General features: G+C 42.1%; 1 protein-coding gene across 1 annotated transcript; it reads right to left on the reverse strand.

The window, feature by feature from the left end:
* Nucleotides 1-1,069: 1,069 nt before the first annotated feature.
* On the reverse strand, nt 1,070-17,514 carry LOC140197001 (carboxypeptidase B-like). Its single transcript, XM_072256933.1, has 11 exons — nt 17,444-17,514; nt 17,275-17,350; nt 17,068-17,192; nt 16,872-16,971; nt 15,049-15,150; nt 13,085-13,189; nt 12,876-12,986; nt 9,147-9,237; nt 7,258-7,460; nt 6,134-6,218; nt 1,070-1,265 (listed from the first exon to the last, which is right to left on the reverse strand). The coding sequence occupies exons 1-11, from the start codon at nt 17,512-17,514 to the stop codon at nt 1,078-1,080; spliced, it is 1,257 nt and encodes a 418-aa protein (XP_072113034.1). The 3' UTR covers nt 1,070-1,077.
* Between the last annotated feature and the right edge of the window lie 288 nt (nt 17,515-17,802).

The raw sequence follows: 17,802 nt of genomic DNA on the forward strand, positions 1-17,802 counted from the left end.
TTCAGTGCAATACTGCCTGAATTGTCATAGCACTCAGTTCGAATATCTCCTTGCTCCATTCATTTTCGTCAGATTGAATGGACTAAGCATCGGGAGATAGTCATTGAGTGCTAGTGGCTAGGGACCAATTTCATCCTTGTATTAATTCCAGTTAAGATGGAGCAGGATGGACGTCCCCAGTGATCAGGCCACAGCAGATGGACAATTGGGCAAGTTGTACTGTGAGTTCTGTTTTCTTTCAGTGTGTGACAAAGGACAGAGGTGAGAGGAACATCTCTGTACCTCAAGTTATCGTAATGTGGAAAAAATATGCAGTAATAGAAAATATCCAAACAAGTTTCAATGGAGTTAGATATGTACACAAGTAATTTTTAAAAAAGGGAACATTGTAAAAGGAACTTCAGGCTAATTGTGTCCTCTGTTCAAAGGTTCAATGTGTTGGCCATTCAGAGTTGCTCTTCTGCACTCCATTGTTGTAATGTGTTGTTATTTGAGTTACTATTGCCTTCCTGTTGGCTTGAACTAGTCTGGCCATTCTTCGCTGACCTCTTTAACAACTGTTTTCACCAACAGAACTCTAGTTCACTAGATGTTCTTTTTGTTTTTCACACCATTCTTCGTAAATTTTAGAGACTTTTAAGTGTGGAAATCCCAGGAGATCAGCACTTTTTGAGATACTCAGACCACCTCGTCTGGCGCCAACAATCATTCCATGGTTAAAGTCTCGAAGATCATATTTCTCCTCCATTCTGATGTTTCGTCTGAACAATAACTGAAGCTCTTGACTATGTTTGCATACTTTTATGCATTGTGTTACTGTCACATGATTGGCTGATTAGATAATTGCATTGTGAGCAGGTGTACAGGTGTACCTAATAAAGTGGCCACTGACTGAATGATCCTATGAGTAAAGCAAGAACAAGTTATCAAGGTGAATGCTATCCTACTGAAAGTGTGCAAGTAAATTATACTTGTGAAAAATACAATCACTTACACTTTCAAAGTCAAAATTGCTTTTATTTCTAAATCTAAAGTCAGCCTACATCCACCTTTAACTTTGCCGCGTCATTAGGAGGTTTAAGAAGAAAGCTTGAGAACGTAAGTGGCGATGTAGTTGATTGCCAGCATAGTCTCTTCACACGTTGGTTTGATCAGGGACTCAGGCAACAGGAAACCATGTTCACCCGTGTCTCGGAGTTCAAAGGTTAACGAATATTTGATGCCGAGATCATAGGCCCAGTCTGATGAACTTCCAGCTACAGCATCTAAAGGGAAAACACTTTTAATTGAGGCCAGTATAATGAATATATTGTATAATATTCCACACAGTCAGACAAGTAATATATTTTCTGATCCCTTAGGCTTTCCTTTACTGGGTTGGATCTCTTCCTGGCCCATTTGAACTTGATGATATTTCAGTAACTGGTCAGTGGTAAACTACTAGCAGAACCCAGGTAGGCATAACAATGTAGGCTTAAAAGCCTGTTGGGACAGACCACAGGAGTGCCTTGCCTGGAGAATGGAAGGAGCAGGAAGACAGTGAATGGCCCATAAAGATGGGCCCAGAGTGTGGCCTTTCTTTCTTAAATAAAGCTTCAGAAATTCCAACACTGAAACAGCCTAACTGGTCTCTGGCTATGTAATCAATCATCAGGAACCCTTCCCAAGCTATTTAGTCCAACCTCAGCCATGTAGCCTTCTATTCCCCTCTCCCTCATATGAATGGACCACAATCACCTTGAAATGGAACATAATACACAGGAGTAGAATTATGCCATTCAACCCATGAAATATGCTCTACCATTCCATCATGGCTGATTTATTATCTGTCTCTACTCCATTCTCCTGTAACCTTTGATGCCTTTAGTAAACAAGAATCTATCAACCTCGACTTTAAATATACTTAATGATTTGGCCTCCATCTGTGTCAATGAGTTCCACAGATTCGCCACCTTCTGGCTAAATAAATCCCTCCTCATCTCCGTTCTAAATGGACATACCATTATTCTGATGCTGTGTCCTCTGGTCCTGGACTCCCCCACCATAGGAAGCACCCTAACCACTCTATCTCAGCTTGTCAACATTGGATAGGTTTCAATGAGATCCCCTCATTCTCTAAACTCCAGCTGGTACAGCCTCAGAGTCATCAAATGCTCCTCATACTTTAACCCTTTCATTCCCAGAATCATTCTTGTGAACCTCTTCTGAACCCTCTACAATGTCAGCACCTCTTTTCTTACCTAAGCAGTTCTTACAAAACTGCTCATGATATTCCAAGTGCAGTCCGTCCAATGCCTTATAAAGCATAACATCCTTATAGCTAACGTGTTAGCAAATGCCATTTCCAGCCATGTATTCCTCCTCATGTGTCTTAAACAATTGAGGACCAAGAACTGATCCACAGGATACCGTAGCAGTTAAATTCCTCCTATCTGAAAAGGGCCAAGTTATTCCTGCTCACTATTTTGTCCTCTCCAACCCCTTGCTGACTTAATCCTAGCCTAATCACTGGAAAATTTACGATGTCCAATTAACCTATCAATCGGTATGTCTTTGGACTGTGGGAGGAAGCTGGAGCACACAGGAGAAGCCACGCAGTCATGGAGAGAACGTACAAACTCATTTCAGGGAGCTGCAGGAGTTGAACCCGGGTCACTCGTTCTGTAAAACATTGCGCTAATCATACTGCTGCTGTGCTACCACCATCAATGGCTGATACCCAGGGATATCCATTTATGGTAAGTGGTGGAAAGTTTAGGGGAGATGTCAGAGTTAGGTTTTATTTTACACGGAGTTCTGTAAGTACTTAGAACACACTGACAGGGGTGGTGGCAGAGACACATACACTAGGGACTCTCAGATAGGCTCAAGGGTGTAGGAAAAATGGAGCATTATGTTAAGTGCAATAACAACCTTGCACTCAATGTCAGTAAGCCCAAAGAATTAATTGTGGACATCAGGAAGGTAAAGTTGAAGGAATACACACCAGTCCTCATGGTGGAAAGTGAGAACAGTCCCAGGTTTCTGGCTGTCAATATCTCTGAAGATCTACCCAGGCATGACAGAGGCTACATATACTTCCTGAGGAGTTTGAGGAGACTTGGTTATGTTAGCAAAGACTCCAGCAAATTTCTATAGATGTACGGTAGAGAGCACTTTAACTGGTTGCATCACCATGTGGTATGGCGGGGCACAGCATAAGACTGGGAAAAGCTGCAAAAAGTTGCAAACTCAGCCAGTTCAGTCAAGGGCACCAACCTCCCAAGCATCGAGGTCATCTTCAAAATGTAATACTTTAAAAAGGCTGCATCCTCTGTCACCTGATTTCTGAATAGACAATAAACCCATGTACACTACCTCATTTTTATTTTCTTTCTTGCTATCTTTTTGCACTACTTATTTAATATAATTTCATATTTTTTTAATTGTAATTTGTAGTTTTTTAAAAATTATAGATTGCACTATTCTGCTATTGCTACTGGAAAACAACAAATTTTGTGACATATGCTGGGGATATTAAACCTGATTCTGACTCTGGTGCGGGCTCGATCGGTTAGATTGATTGTGGAGTAATTATCTGTAGGTCGGCACAACACTGTGTGCTAAATTACCCACACTGTGCTGTTCTGTTTTATGTTCACTGTTCTAAATCTGAGTAGCTCTCGATGTTTTGTTGGTGACCCACTGTTGACAGTGGTCTGAAGCAGAGCAGGCCAATACAGGCCCTTTGGCCCACAATGCTGTGCTGAACATGTACTTACTTTAGAAATTTCCTAGGGTTACCCATAGTCCCCTATTTTTCTAAGCTCCATATAACTATCCAAGAGTCTCTTAAAAGACCCTATCATATCCGCCTCCACCACAGTCACCAGCAGCCCATTCCACGCACTCACCACTCCCTGCGTAAAAAACTAACCTCCAGACATCCGCTCTGTAGCTTCTTACAAGCACCTTAAAACTGTGACCTCATGTGTTAGTCATTTCCGCCCTGGGAAAAAACCTCTGACTATCTAAAAGATCAATGCCTCTCATCATCTTATACACTTCTATCAGGTCACCTCTCATCCTCTGTCGTTCCAAGGAGTAAAACCCAAGTTCACTCAACCTATTCTCATAAGACATACTGCCCAATCCAGGCAACAACCTTGTAAATCTCCTCTGCAGCCTTTCTATAGTTTCCACATCCTTCCTGTAGTGAGGTGACCAGAACTGAGCACAGTAATCCAAGTTTGGTCTGACCAGGGTCCTATATAACTGTAACATTACCTCTCGGCTCCTAAACTCAATCACATGGTTGATGAAGACCAATACACTTTATGCCTTCTTAACAACACAGTCAACCTGTGCAGCAGCTTTGAGTGTCCTATGGACTTGGACCCCAAGATCCCTCTGATCCTCCACACTGTCATGAGTCTTACCATTAATACTACATTCTGCCATCTTATTTGGCCTACCAAAATGAAGCAGCTCACGCTTATCTGTGTTGAACTCCATCTGCCTCTTCTCAGTCCAGTTTTGCATTCTATCAATGTCCCACTGTAACCTCTGACAGCCCTCCACACTATCCACAACACCCCCAACCTTTGTGTCATCAGCAAATTTACTAACCCATCCTCAACCAGGTCATTTATAAAAATCACGAAAAGGAGGGGTCCCAGAACAGATCCCTGAGGCGCACCACTGGTCACCGACCTCCATGCAGAATATGACCTGTCTACAACCATTCTTTGCCTTCTGTGGGCAAGCCACTTCTGGATCCACAAAGCAAGATCCCCTTGGATCCAATGCCTCTTTACTTCCTCAACAAGTCTTGCATGGGGTACCTTATCAAATGCCTTGCTGAAATCCATGTACACTACATCTACGGCTCTACCTTTATCAATCTGTTTAGTCACATCCTCAAAAAATTCAATCAGGCTCGTAAGGCACGACCTGCCTTTGACAAAGCCATGCTGGCTATTCCTAATCATTTGCCTCTCCAAATATTCATAAACCCTGCTTCTAAGGATCTCCTCCATCAACTTACCAACCACTGAAGTAAGATAACTTCCTGGGCTTTCTCTACTCCCTTTCTTGAATAAGGGAACAATACCTGCAACCTTCCAATCCTCTGAAACCTCTCCTGTCCCCATTGATGATGCAAAGATCATTGCCAGAGGCTCAGCAATCTCCTTCCTCTCCTCCCACAGTAGCCTAGGGTATATCTTGTCCTATTTGGCGCTTTCCGAAAGCTCCAGCATATCCCCTTTCTTAATGTCTATATGCTCATGCTCTTCAGTCCACTGTAAGCCATCCCTACAGTTGCCAAGGTCCTTTTCCATAGTGAATACTGAAACAAAGCATTCATTAAGTACCTCCGCTACCTCCTCCGGTTCCATACACATTTTTCCACTGTCACACGTGATTTTTCTGGGTCAGTTGTGGCCAGACACAGAGGAAAACAACACATTGCCCTCCAAACCATCCCCACCCCTGTATCCTCCCTCACCCAAATATTAGCCTTTACAACTCTTTAAATGTGACCATCATGGATAAAGCGCTGTGTGGTTTGCTCACTTCCCAGCACACAGGTCCCATTTGGAGAAACAATCACCAACAGATGAAGATGTACAAAGGCTCTTCTATCACACCACTGTGGAATGCTGTTACCTTCAATGTAATTTTTCCCAATCTTGCTATTTAGGGAAAACCACATTGGACAACAGTCCCTACACAGTACTTAGCACACCAAGATGTGTTTGGGAGGTTTGACTAGGAAGCCTCAGACAAGAGGATGTGGAACTAGGAACCTTAGTATAAGAGATCGACCATTCAGGACCCAGATTAATAAACATGGACAGAACACTTTCAAAAGACTTTTGGATATGTACATGGATAGGAAGAGTTTAGAAGTATATGGGCTAAAAGGGGAGTAGGGGGCAAAAGAGACTAGTTTGGAGGGTGCCATGGATGACATAGACAAAATGGGCTGAAGAGTCTCTTTTTCTAAGGAGAAATTATTTCTCCAAGTGGACCACAAATTGTCAGGATTTGCTATCACAGGGAACTTCGTTTGCTCAGTTGTCAAGGCTGAAATCAACGATTCTATGCTGTGTGGCTCTCTGATTCTATGATCTAATAATAAGATGCTTACATATTATTGATATTCCAGGACCATAGTAATAGTTAGTTCCATGAAGGCTTCGCAATTCTGCGACCGCATTTCCAGCTAGGGCATTCTGAAAGAAAATCACCAGAAACAATCTTTGTTATCACCGAATGTCAAAATGAAAGACAGGAGGGATTAGTCTGATCTTCTATATAGTTGTCTGTTTGTTGCTCCATCATGGTGCCCAAAGTCAAGGAGCCTGTCTGGAGAGGCCAGGAGGAGAAGCCTACTCTGCTTTACTAACAGTGTGGCAGTACATTAGATCAACACACTCACCCCATGTGCAAACACTTTTGCTGCTGTGGACACTCACCATGTCATGTCTGTCACAATAGCATAAACCTCCCCCCCCTCCCACCCATAGCAATAAAGACAAACCATAGAATAAAGTAACACAGCACAAAGAAATTATTGCATTTTCCTGGATCTTTACAATCAAAGTCACACAGATCTATAAAGGTACCAGAACAAACTAATGACATACAGGCAAACAAAATCCTCAAGTTAATAAACAGGAAGTGTGGAGCAGAAATATAGATATGTTCTGATAAATACTTGCTAATGAACACCGGATTAAAACCTGTGGATGTTGGAAATCTGAAATAAAAAGGAAAAAATAGGAGCGACTCAGAAGCCAGGCAGAGTCAATGGTTCAGACTGAGGTTCTTTGTGAGAATGGGGAAGGAGGGAATGATTTTTCATGTCAAAGTAAGTATACACTATACAACTTTGAGATTTGTCTCCTTGCAGGCAGCTAGAAAACAGGAAACTCAAGAGAACCTATGGAAAAAAAATCTAACACCCAAAGTGTAGAGTGACAAAGAACAAATTGTGCATAGGATAACATCAAGGAAACAGAGGGTGAGGGAGGAATGGATAGGACGAAGGCCAGGATTGTTGCGTTTTAGATGAAGCCATTTGATTGACCGGTTAATGAAAAAGAACACAAGCAAAATAAAGCAAAAGATCCTAAATGCAGAGATAAGTTTATCTTTCCATCTTGTTTTCCTAGTTTTAAATGTTGCGTTAATGCATCAGGCAATTTCTCAAGTAAACAAGAGAATTCTACATAGACTTTAAACTTATCAATAACTTACACAGCAACTTACCAGCTCTTCATGATCCATTGAGTATGATAAGGTATAGCCATAGGGAAACAGAAGAAGCTGGGAGTACGAGTGGAACGCGAGATATGCCTTGATGTGGTGAACGTGTTCACGGACAAAGTTCGCAACAGCTTTGACTTCCGATTCAGATTCCACGGATGGTCCACAGTAAACGCTAGAACATGGATGTTTCGAGGCACCAGTGGCTGTGGATTAGAAAAGTCATTTTCAGGGAGTCATGGAGCATGGAGATAGGACCTTCAACACATTGAGTCCAGTCTAGCATCTGCATCAAGCAACCTGCTTACACTAATCAGATTGTATTCTCCCCACATACCCACCTATTACCCCAGACTCACTTATCTACATAAAAGGGTGAACTTTTGACGCCCATTAACCTACCAGCCTACACAGCATGGGAGTTTAAGAGGAAACTGAAACACACAAAGCAAACTCACTCTGTCTGAGGAACATCAGTGAAACTTCACACAGACAGCATCAGAGATCAGGATTATACTTGGACTGCTGCAGAAGCTCCTTCTCAGTACTGATGAAGGGTCCTGGCCCCATTCATTGACTGTTTACTCCTCTCCGTAGACACTGCCTGACCTGCTCAATTCCTCAGGTGAAATTGGGGAGTTCATTAAGAAGGATATGTCTCTGTGGTATTGAGTCTGGGCAAGATTGTAGTCGAAGAGCAGAAATTACAGGGGAGCAGTGCATGGGGGTCTCTAAGAAGTAGGGTTGCCAACTTTCTCACTCCCAAATAAGGGACAAAAGTAGCAGTCAAATATGGGGCATCTGTGTTTACCCCAAGAAAGACTACCATGACCATGAAGCCTTGCACGGGCATCTGTGTGCGCATGCGTGACGTGCGCCTACATGACGTGTGCATGCGTGTATGTGCCGATTTTTTTCTACAAATCGGTTTTGGCTTAATCTTCCCAACTTCACTGTACACACATTATTTCTACTTTATATAGGCTGTGTATTTATCATATCATTCCTGCTTTTACTATATGTCAGTGTTATTTTAGGTTTTATGCGTTATTTGGTATGATTTGGTAGGTTATTTTTTGGGTCTGGGAACGCTCCAAAATTTTTTCCCATATAAATTAATGGTAATTGGTTCTTCGCTTTACGCCATTTCGGCACGAAAAGTTTCATAGGAACGCTCTACCTTAGCGGGGGAAATACGGGACAAGGGCGGTCCTGTATGGGACAAACCAATTTAGCCCAATATACGGGATGTCCCGGCTAATACGGGACAATTGACAACCCTACTTAGAAGTCCTATTGAGAAAGCAAACTTTTTCAAAGTAGGCCTCAAAGAGATTTTAGTTTTGTCTCCTAGGCAGCAGGAAGTACATTTCCCAAAACTAATGAAGTCTTTCTTCACATTTCCTCATTAAGCACCAGTAACATTCAAATTCAATTATAATTTAATTTATTTGAGGTGAAGGAAGTCACAGAGTGTCATGTCAGGCCAACTTGTCAAAGGATCCGCTATGAAGTGATGGTGAAAACTAAGCATTCTTTTTTCCTTTGTGAGATTTCCACAGACCTTATGTTGTGATTGACCTGCTGACTGACAAGCTCAGGAAAATGCCCGTAAAAGCTGTTAATCATAATAAAGCCATTCAACCGTCCAAGAGTCACTTCCTGCCTGTGTCTCGCACACATTTCAGGGTGGAAATAGCCCGGGCCCGATCTCTGAAATTCACAGCCAAACCACCCAATACAATTCTGGATGAACATCGGGTGTCAACACTGGAGCAGCAGGAATGAGCAATTTCTGATTCATTGGCATTGTTCCTTACCACAGACATAAAAACTAAAACCATTTCAAAGCTAGGCTTGCAGAAGGTCTCTGTCAAAACGGATAAACTCACAGCACCACTTGGCAGCAAAGTTTCGGTTGGCGTCGGTGCCTGTACAGTAATTGCCCGGATATCTGGAGCGTGTTTTCCTCCAAAATCGATTCTACATACAAAACACAGAAAATAGGCACATACAGTAGTTGGCTTCTTCATTACAGGTATAATTTATGCAGACTTTCAATCTGTGCCATTTCCCTCAGGTACAATAATTATGATTTAATGGTGCAGCACCTCAGCACAGTACCTCTGGATTAATATTGAAGATTGTACGTTACAGCACAGTATGGGCTTTCAGCCTATGATGTAGCGCTGACCCTTTAACCTACTCGAAGATAAGCACTTCACTCCTATATCATCATCACCATTGTGAGCCATGTCGTAAGACGTGGGTGATCATGGTCTCCATAACCGTGATCATTTTTGACAAATTCCACAGAAATGGTTTGCTACTGAGGCTCATATGACCTGCTCCCATGGTTTTACGTGACCCTGATCAGGGGACTATGCAAGTGCTACACCTTGCCCAAGGGTGACCTGCAGGCTAGCAGAGGGAAGGAACACCATACACCTCCTTTGGTATAGACATATCTCCACCCCACCTCTCCTATATAGCCCATCATTTTGTTATGCCTTTCTGAGAGTCCCTCAAATATGACTAATATGTCTGCTCTACTGCCGCCCACCACTCTGTGTAAAGAACTTTCCTCTGACCTTCACCTGCAGTATACTTTCCTCTAATCACTTAAAATTATGCCCTCTCGTGTTAGTCATTTCTGCCCTGAGAAAATGACTCCAATTCTCCACACTATCCTTGTCTCTTATTACCTTGTACCTCTCTAATGCATTGCTGACCTCTGGCTGGGGAAGCCTCCAGTTGCAATGGCTTCAGACCTCCCTTTGCTTAGAGACTTAGAGAACAACAGCACAAAAACGGACCCATCTAGCCAAACTATTATTCTGCATAGACCTTACTACCCTCCCATCCATTTACTTAGCGTCATCGTCATAGAGAAGTACAGCACAGAAACAGGCCCTTTGGTCCATCTAGCCCATGCTGAAACCACTTGAACTGTCCACTCTCATTGACCTGCACTGGGACCATAGCCCTCCATATGTACCTTTCCGAACGTCTCTTAAACTTTGAAGTCAAGCTTGTATGCACCACCTGAGCTGGCATCTCATTCCACACTCTCAAGACTCTCCTAGTGAAGAAGTTTCCCTTTATGATCCCCTTAAACTTTTCATGTTTCACGCTTAACTCTTGACCTCTGGTTGTAGTCCCACCCAACCTCAGAGGAAAATACCTGTTTTCATTTACCCTATCTATACCCCTCATAATTTTGTATACCATTATCAAATCTCCTCTCAATCTTCTATGTTCTAGGGAATACAGTACTCACCTATTCAATCTTTCCTTATAACTCAGGTCCTTCAGAACCAGCAACATTCTTGTGAATTTTCTCTGTACTCTGACAACCATGTTTAGGTGACCAAAACTGAACACAATACTGCAAATTAGGCCTCACAACTATCTTATACAACTTCAACATAACATCCTATCTTCTGTACTCAATACATTGATTTGTGAAGGCGATTGATATTTAACCAAACTTCTCAACATCTCGTCTGTGTTAAAATTGAACCCACATCCACCATCTCCTCTTGCAGCACTTTCCACACTCTCATCCCTTTAAATTGCTTATCTGGACAAACAACTTCTCTCCATCTAGAAACTGAAGTAAAATCACTACCGTTGTTAGTAATCTGAAAATGCCAGAAAATTCAACGGATCAGGTAGTATCTGTAGAGAGTGAGAAATAGAGTTGATGTTTTATTTCAAACACCTTTCATTAAAATTGAGTTCTGACGAATGGTTATTCAGCTGAAGCATTAACTCCATTCTGCTCCCTCTTCCACAGATGCTGCCTGACCTGCTGTGTGTTTGCACCATTTTCCTTATTTGTTTCCACTCATCCACTACTGGATGCAGTAGAACAGTATGACAGTTCAGAGCAAGCAGGGAGGTTGTGATAGTGCGCCGCTTTACACCTGACACTAGTTTACCTGCTAAATCCAATCAGCTTTCAGATTAGCTTGATAAGAGCAATGAGTGGAAGAGAATTGGGCAGACCCAGAGACATCCACATATTATAACATTTATAACGTATTTATAACAATTATAAAATTTCATGGCTGCTGCAGGCAATTTCTTTTTTGTGTAACAGAACAAGTGTCCCTTTCTAATTAAACAAGTCAGACTTGGTTCATCTACTTCCCTCCAACCATTTGGTTCTTCAATCAACTGGCGAAACCTAATCACCAGTACAGATTAGCAACACTCTAATCACTTTGCACTAAAATAAACCTTGTTTTTTAAAAAAAATTATGTTTGCTTCTGGTAAAACTTGTATATAATTTATGTTTGATTTGTATTTTCCTTGTGAATGTTGTTTATATGATGTTGCAAGTAGGTTTTTGTGCATACTGAGCAGGTATTTGGACATTTGATAGCAAACTTAGGTTTAAATTTGATTCAGGATTTAGATGATGTAGGCCATATGTAATTTTTCTTAGGGTATAATAAGTTCCATATGAACTGTGATACAGGGTTCCTCAAGGCTGTTATAGCTGGGGTAGTAGTGGGGAGAAATTCCAATGATGTGCACCTCAATTAGCCTCTGACAACCAAATCCAGCTCCTGGCCTTCACATGTGGTTTAGCTACTAAACCCAGAGGAACTGTATCTACTGACAGGAGAAGGTGGATCACTGTCGCCTTAGAACTAGTCACTTCAGGCAGATGGGGCTGTCAACTCATCTAGGAGAAGGAAAACTCTGACCTCAAATCGCTGCGGCCTTGAGGCTACTCCCACTCATGAGGAAGGCTTTAGGAGTAAACTGAGGGAAAAATCTGGAGCTGGAGTCTCTAAGGCAGTCCTACGTTGAGTTCAATATAGGCATTCGTTAGTCTCATGAGACCATGGATTTGCGCCTTGGAAGGTTTCCAGGATGCAGGCCTGGACAAGGTTGTATGGAAGACCAGCAGTTGCCCATGCTGCAAGTCTCCCCCTCTCCACGCCACCGATGTTGTCCAAGGAAAGGACATTAGGACCCATACGGCTTGGCACCGTTATCGTCGCAAAGCAATGTGCGGTTAAATGCCTTGCACACAAGGACACACACACTGCCTCAGCCAGGGATCGAACCAGCGACCTTCAAATCACTAGACAAACCCCTTAACCACCTGGCCACATGCCAACACAGTTGAGTTCAATGCAGACTGGCAATTCATGTGATGCTGCTGGTACCAAACTGTATCGGTCTCTGCTGTTACTTTGTGTTCATCAGATGTCTGGAGAGAGGAAGCTTGCTAAATGGGCAACAGCTTGCTCTATATATCGTACTGCCCTGGCTTGCAAATCTAGACAATTAAGATGCAACATCTATGGTTGACTCTGACCGACAGAGGCCTCATCATGTGATATAAGACAGCTGAGAACTCTGCATTGGGGTAGCATCATTGCACAGGGTTGAATAAACGAGTGAATGAAGCAGGTTCAGTTTTACCCACTGACATGGGTGCTGAGGACAATACCTGATCAATACTGTAGATATGGGAAGAAAATAACATTGCAGTGGATTCCTGGCCTATGACCAGTCAGATGGATAGATTGGAAGAGAACCAAGTCAATGCTCAGCCAAGTAGTATCATTTGCACAATATTTTACACAATGATGCTTACCCCAGTCCAGGTGTAAGAGTAACCATCCACATTTACAACTGGAACAACCAGGAAATCAAATTCATTGAGAAGTGTCTTCAGGGGGGAGCCAGTTTCATGGGATTCAACAGCCTACGAAATATAATGGATTCAGAATGAATTGTATGTTTCTCAATGTCAGTAAGAAAGCTTCTGTAACTAAATTCCACAGCTGAGGTTTCTCCACTGACCTCCTTCACAAACCACTGGCAAAAGGCGGGAGAAATCCATTCCCGGGCGTGGATCCCACATTCCATGAAGATGGCAGGTTTCACCACACCTTTTCTCTTGCCAACCTTGAAGAAGGGAATTGGAGGCTGTCATCAAATTACCAGCTAGTACTGTCACGTATAACCATGAATCTAATCAAGCCTTTAGAGAATGCAGAACAAACAAAACTGTAGATGCGGGAACCTGAAAGCTGGAAGAACTCAGTCAGTCAAGCAGTTCTCATGGAAAGAGAAACTGGTAAGTGGTTCAGGTCAAGGACCAGAACTAGAGGAAGGGTGGAAAACATAAAACATAGAACCTAGAGCAGTACAGTACAGGTACAGGACCTTCAACCCCTGTGTTGTACATGATGTAATTAAACTAGTAATTAAATCTGACCAAACTAATCCCTTCTGCTTACATAATGTCCACATCACTTCATTCTCTGCACATTCATGCACTTCTTAAAGGCATCTTAAATGCCTTTGTTCTATTTGCCACTACCATCTGCCCTAACTGTATATTCCAATCATCCACTACTCTCTATCCATCTCTCAGCTTCTTATAGCTGAGTCCTTCCAGCATTTCTGGTTTTTTAAATCTAAACGTGCAGATCTGGACTTGAGCCAAAGACAAGTTTTGTTGGGGCAGGGGTGGTGTTTGGATGTCAATTCAGGAATCTCGGATAGGATGGTTTCTAAATATCCTACAGAATCCAACTGGAATTCCAGCCCACTGACAAGATGGTTGATCATCTGAAACCCCTCTGGTCTATGAAAACAAATGGACACATTGGGAGAAAGAGCATTAATCTAGGGGAGGGTCCAGGAGACTCTGATCTGGGGAGGAGTGTTTGAACAATTGTGGTAGAAGGTTCCATTGGTAGAGGGAGGGGCAGGTGTTTATTGGGGAGCAGGAACATCTGAGCAGTAGTTCACTAGTACCCTCAATGGACCTAGAAAAAGCTCCCCAACGTTTCAAAAGGATCGCCTCGTGCAAACTCAGGCTTTCAGTTGTTTGGGTTTCCCCAAAGCTGGGAAATCCTCTCTCACCTGGCCCAAAAGCAGAATATTTATGACCTCACCAATCTCACCAATGCCACTAAATTATCAACCCTCTTTCGCTAATGACTGGCCACCTAGACCTCATCCACTGTCACTAAAACTGCTTTCCAATGGCTTCTAGATTAACACAGCAATGACACCCCATATCTGAGAGAGAAAATTCAGCTGTTGAGCAACAAAAATTTCTGGAGGAAACTAGCAAGTCAGGCAGCATCTACAGAAGGGTATAAACAATCAATATTTGAAGCTGAGACTCTTCATCAGGAAGAGAATTGGCCCCAAACATTGACTCTTTATTCCACTCCATAGATGCTGCTTGACTTGTTAAGCATTTTTTTTGTGTGCAGTTCAAGATTTCTGACATTTGCAATATCTCTTATGTCTAGGAAATTTAGCCCTTGCTCCTTAGGTGCAAGTTGGCGGGGTGCGACTGGGAGACCAGCAACCCCCACAACACAAGTGGAATATTGGATGATAGAGGCCGCAGGTAATCATCAAGGATACCCACCAGTCAGGTTATACAAGCCTGACATCCCACATCACAAGGTTCAGGAATAGCTACTTTCCTGCAACCATCAGGTTCTTGAACCGATCTGCACAACTCTAATCCTATCTAAACAATGGAACACCATTGACCACCTCTTCCACTTCCATGGATTTGACTCCAACTGTGTTTTTGTTTGTTGTACTTAGGTCTTGTTTTTGCCTTCTATTGCACTCTCTCTCTTCGCACTGTCTTGTATAATTTATTTATAATTTACATTCTGTGAGCTGCTTATACCAATGTGCCTATGCTGCTACTACAAGCAATGTTTTCATTGTATCCGTATCTCATGGTACTTGTACACATGACAATAAATGCAACTTAAATATGATCTTACCCAAAGGAGATAGATGCTTCTTCCCTCAAAGCTCTTTCCAATTTCTACCCGGGAAATTAGCTTTGGGTTGTTTTCCGCTATTTTGGCAGTCCAAGCTTCAATCTACAATTGATAATCAAAGCTTTATTAAGTCTGGATGTACCTGTACTGTTATTAGTTCAGATGTTTTGGTCTGATAAAGAAGATTTTGATAGATTACAAGCTATTGATAATATTCCATGGTGATTCCAGAAGGATGATTGCATTCCCTACAGAACATCAGGTATTGATATCTCATGGAATGGCCACCACATTATCTCATCTGTTCTCTCTATACCTGCTACCAAAGCAACAACAGCCACAGAAACAGCCTTAAAGGTCTCAAGGACACAGAAAAGAGAGAACTTTTTGGTCAGTGCCCCGAAGAAAAGCAGTCAACCGAACCAACAAGGATAGCAGGGAGTCCACACTGGCTGCACTGCCCTGCGGTTCACCATAGACAGAACCTGTGATGAGATTCTGGCTGTTGTATTAGAAAACACTAGAGCCACTTTGCTGAGCATGGCATGATCCAGGAGCTAGCTGACCACACACACAAAGCACCTTTTGTGTTAGAAATATTTACTGGCGGCAATTGAAACAGATCTTTGGGCACCTGAAGACCAAGGAGTAACAGGAACCCATGGCTTAGTGAACAGAGGGTTACTTTGATCTTCGATCTGATGCTGCTGAAAGGAGAGCTATACAACTAACCTCTCTCGTGTTGCAGCATGTGATACAAGCTGTAACTCCAAAAAGATGTGGGTTCCAAAATCACACCACACATGAGCACATAATCCAAGCTCACGCTCCAGTGTAGGACTATTAAGAGGTGGCTACATTGTTGGAGATACTTTGATTTGGTAAAACAAATAGGTGCAAAGGGTCCAAATGAATAATTCTTAGAATCACTCAAGTCTCTCAATGTCTCAGTTAGTATTATCCATCAATCAATGCCTGAAATGATGACCTGCATATTTCCAAGAGGGATGCTATAGGAACTTGCTGTAAATTAATTTTCTGCCAAATTCTTACAGTTCTGATGTAGTGCATGAAATGCCTTAATAGCAAGTCTTTGTTATTAAATTGATTAAACAGATTGCATGCATGCCATTTCAAGGGAGGTGAAGTGGTTTATACAAAATATGGTCAATTTTAGGTTGACATAATTAAATACAATTCATTGCATATTCCAGCGAAGAAAGCATGATGATTAAAAGGCATTAATATTTTCAGGAAATGTAAATAAACCCCAACAGTTACTGCTAAAAGAACTTGACAGTTCAGGTAGCATCTATGGGTAGGAGTAAACAGTCAATGTCTCAGGCCGAGATCCTTCATCAGGGCTAATGAAGGATCGTGGTCCTTAATGTTAACTGTTTACTCTTTTCCATTGATGCTGCCTGATCTGCTGAGTTCATCCAGCATTTGGTTTGTGTTGCTTTGGATTTCCAGCATCTAAAGACTTACTCATGTTTGTAGTTTTTGCTAATGTCCATTTTCATCCTAGTAGAGGTTTTCTATTGTTAGGGAATTTCAGTAGGCTTCTAACCAGATATAATGATCTGAATACTGGTACTATCATCACCGAAAGAAATATTGTTAGAAAATCAGAGTATTCACCCAGTGTCTGGTCAGGATTTATCCGCCAACCAATGCTTGGACAAATGATCTGCATATTTCCCAAGAGCTGCTGAATATTAATTTGGTCAAAGTGAGATTGTCATAATTAGACCAGCTACCAACTGTCCTAAACGAGACCGTGTGAACAATTCGAAACAATCCTGCAATAAAATTCATTTTACCTGTTCCCAACTATGATAATTTTCATAATTGTAGTTTGCTCTTGATAACGTCTCATTGAGCTGGTCTGTAATCAAGACTTGCAGGTTTTCATTTAATACCCTGGAGGAGACAAAGCATTGTTTCATTTCCAGTAGAAATGGAGTTATTAAACAATGATAAGACCTGATGAATGTTTAGACGGAATTTGAAACTGACTCATATTTTAATCCAATCTTGTCCAGCTCACTTAGAATTTCGGAGACCCACTCTGCAGGGACCCTGATGTCTGCAGTCGAGTTTATCATCAATAACTCTGCCCAGGTTGGCAACCAGAAATCCACCTACATGCACAGAAAGGACCCAATTAGTTCTTTAGTTTACCTGCACTGACTTCAGCTTCATCTGGCAATAAGAAATACTTACCTTCTCAGTGTCAGACATGGTCTTTAAGAACTGGACGTGCTGTTCATTTCCAGGCCTCAGGCGCAAAACTTTATCCCTTACAGAACAAAAAAATAAAGTCAGATTGAATTTGTCTGGGACAATTCCCCAGTTTCATCTCGCCTGCGACACATGCAGGGTCGTTCCTTACCCGGAGTGCATTCCAACGGGAAATGCTTCCGAAATCACTGCAACAAGCCCCAGGAACAGAAGTCCTTCCATGGTTTACCTCGGATGGCCTGACACCCCATGTAGATCGGACAGTTATATATACCCTGTCCAGCCCAGATTACCAACAGGTGACTGCTGTGCAAAACTCAATTTTCTGTTTTAATCCTAAAATTTGCATGACACAGGTGTCTGGTGATGTTCCAATTGTTTATTACATTATTATGAGATTTGAAACAATCTAATGATTGCCTGCAGCCACTCCCAAGCTGAGAAGGGATTAGAGATCATCCTTTCTCTTTAAGTCATTTCACTGTGATCCCAGATGTCACTATGCTGTAA

This window comes from Mobula birostris, chromosome 4, assembly GCF_030028105.1.
Source record: "Mobula birostris isolate sMobBir1 chromosome 4, sMobBir1.hap1, whole genome shotgun sequence".
NCBI lineage: Eukaryota > Metazoa > Chordata > Chondrichthyes > Myliobatiformes > Myliobatidae > Mobula > Mobula birostris.

Bases quoted from the DNA above. Each gene is read 5' to 3' on its own strand.
- LOC140197001 (XM_072256933.1), bottom strand. From the start codon at position 17,514: ATGGAAGGACTTCTGTTCCTGGGGCTTGTTGCAGTGATTTCGGAAGCA. The intron at 12,987-13,084 runs GTCAGTGGAGAA...TATATTTCGTAG, and splicing joins GCCAGTGGTTTGTGAAGGAG to GCTGTTGAATCCCATGAAAC. The intron at 7,461-9,146 runs GTGAGTTTATCC...TCTAATCCACAG, and splicing joins CTTTGCTGCCAAGTGGTGCT to CCACTGGTGCCTCGAAACAT.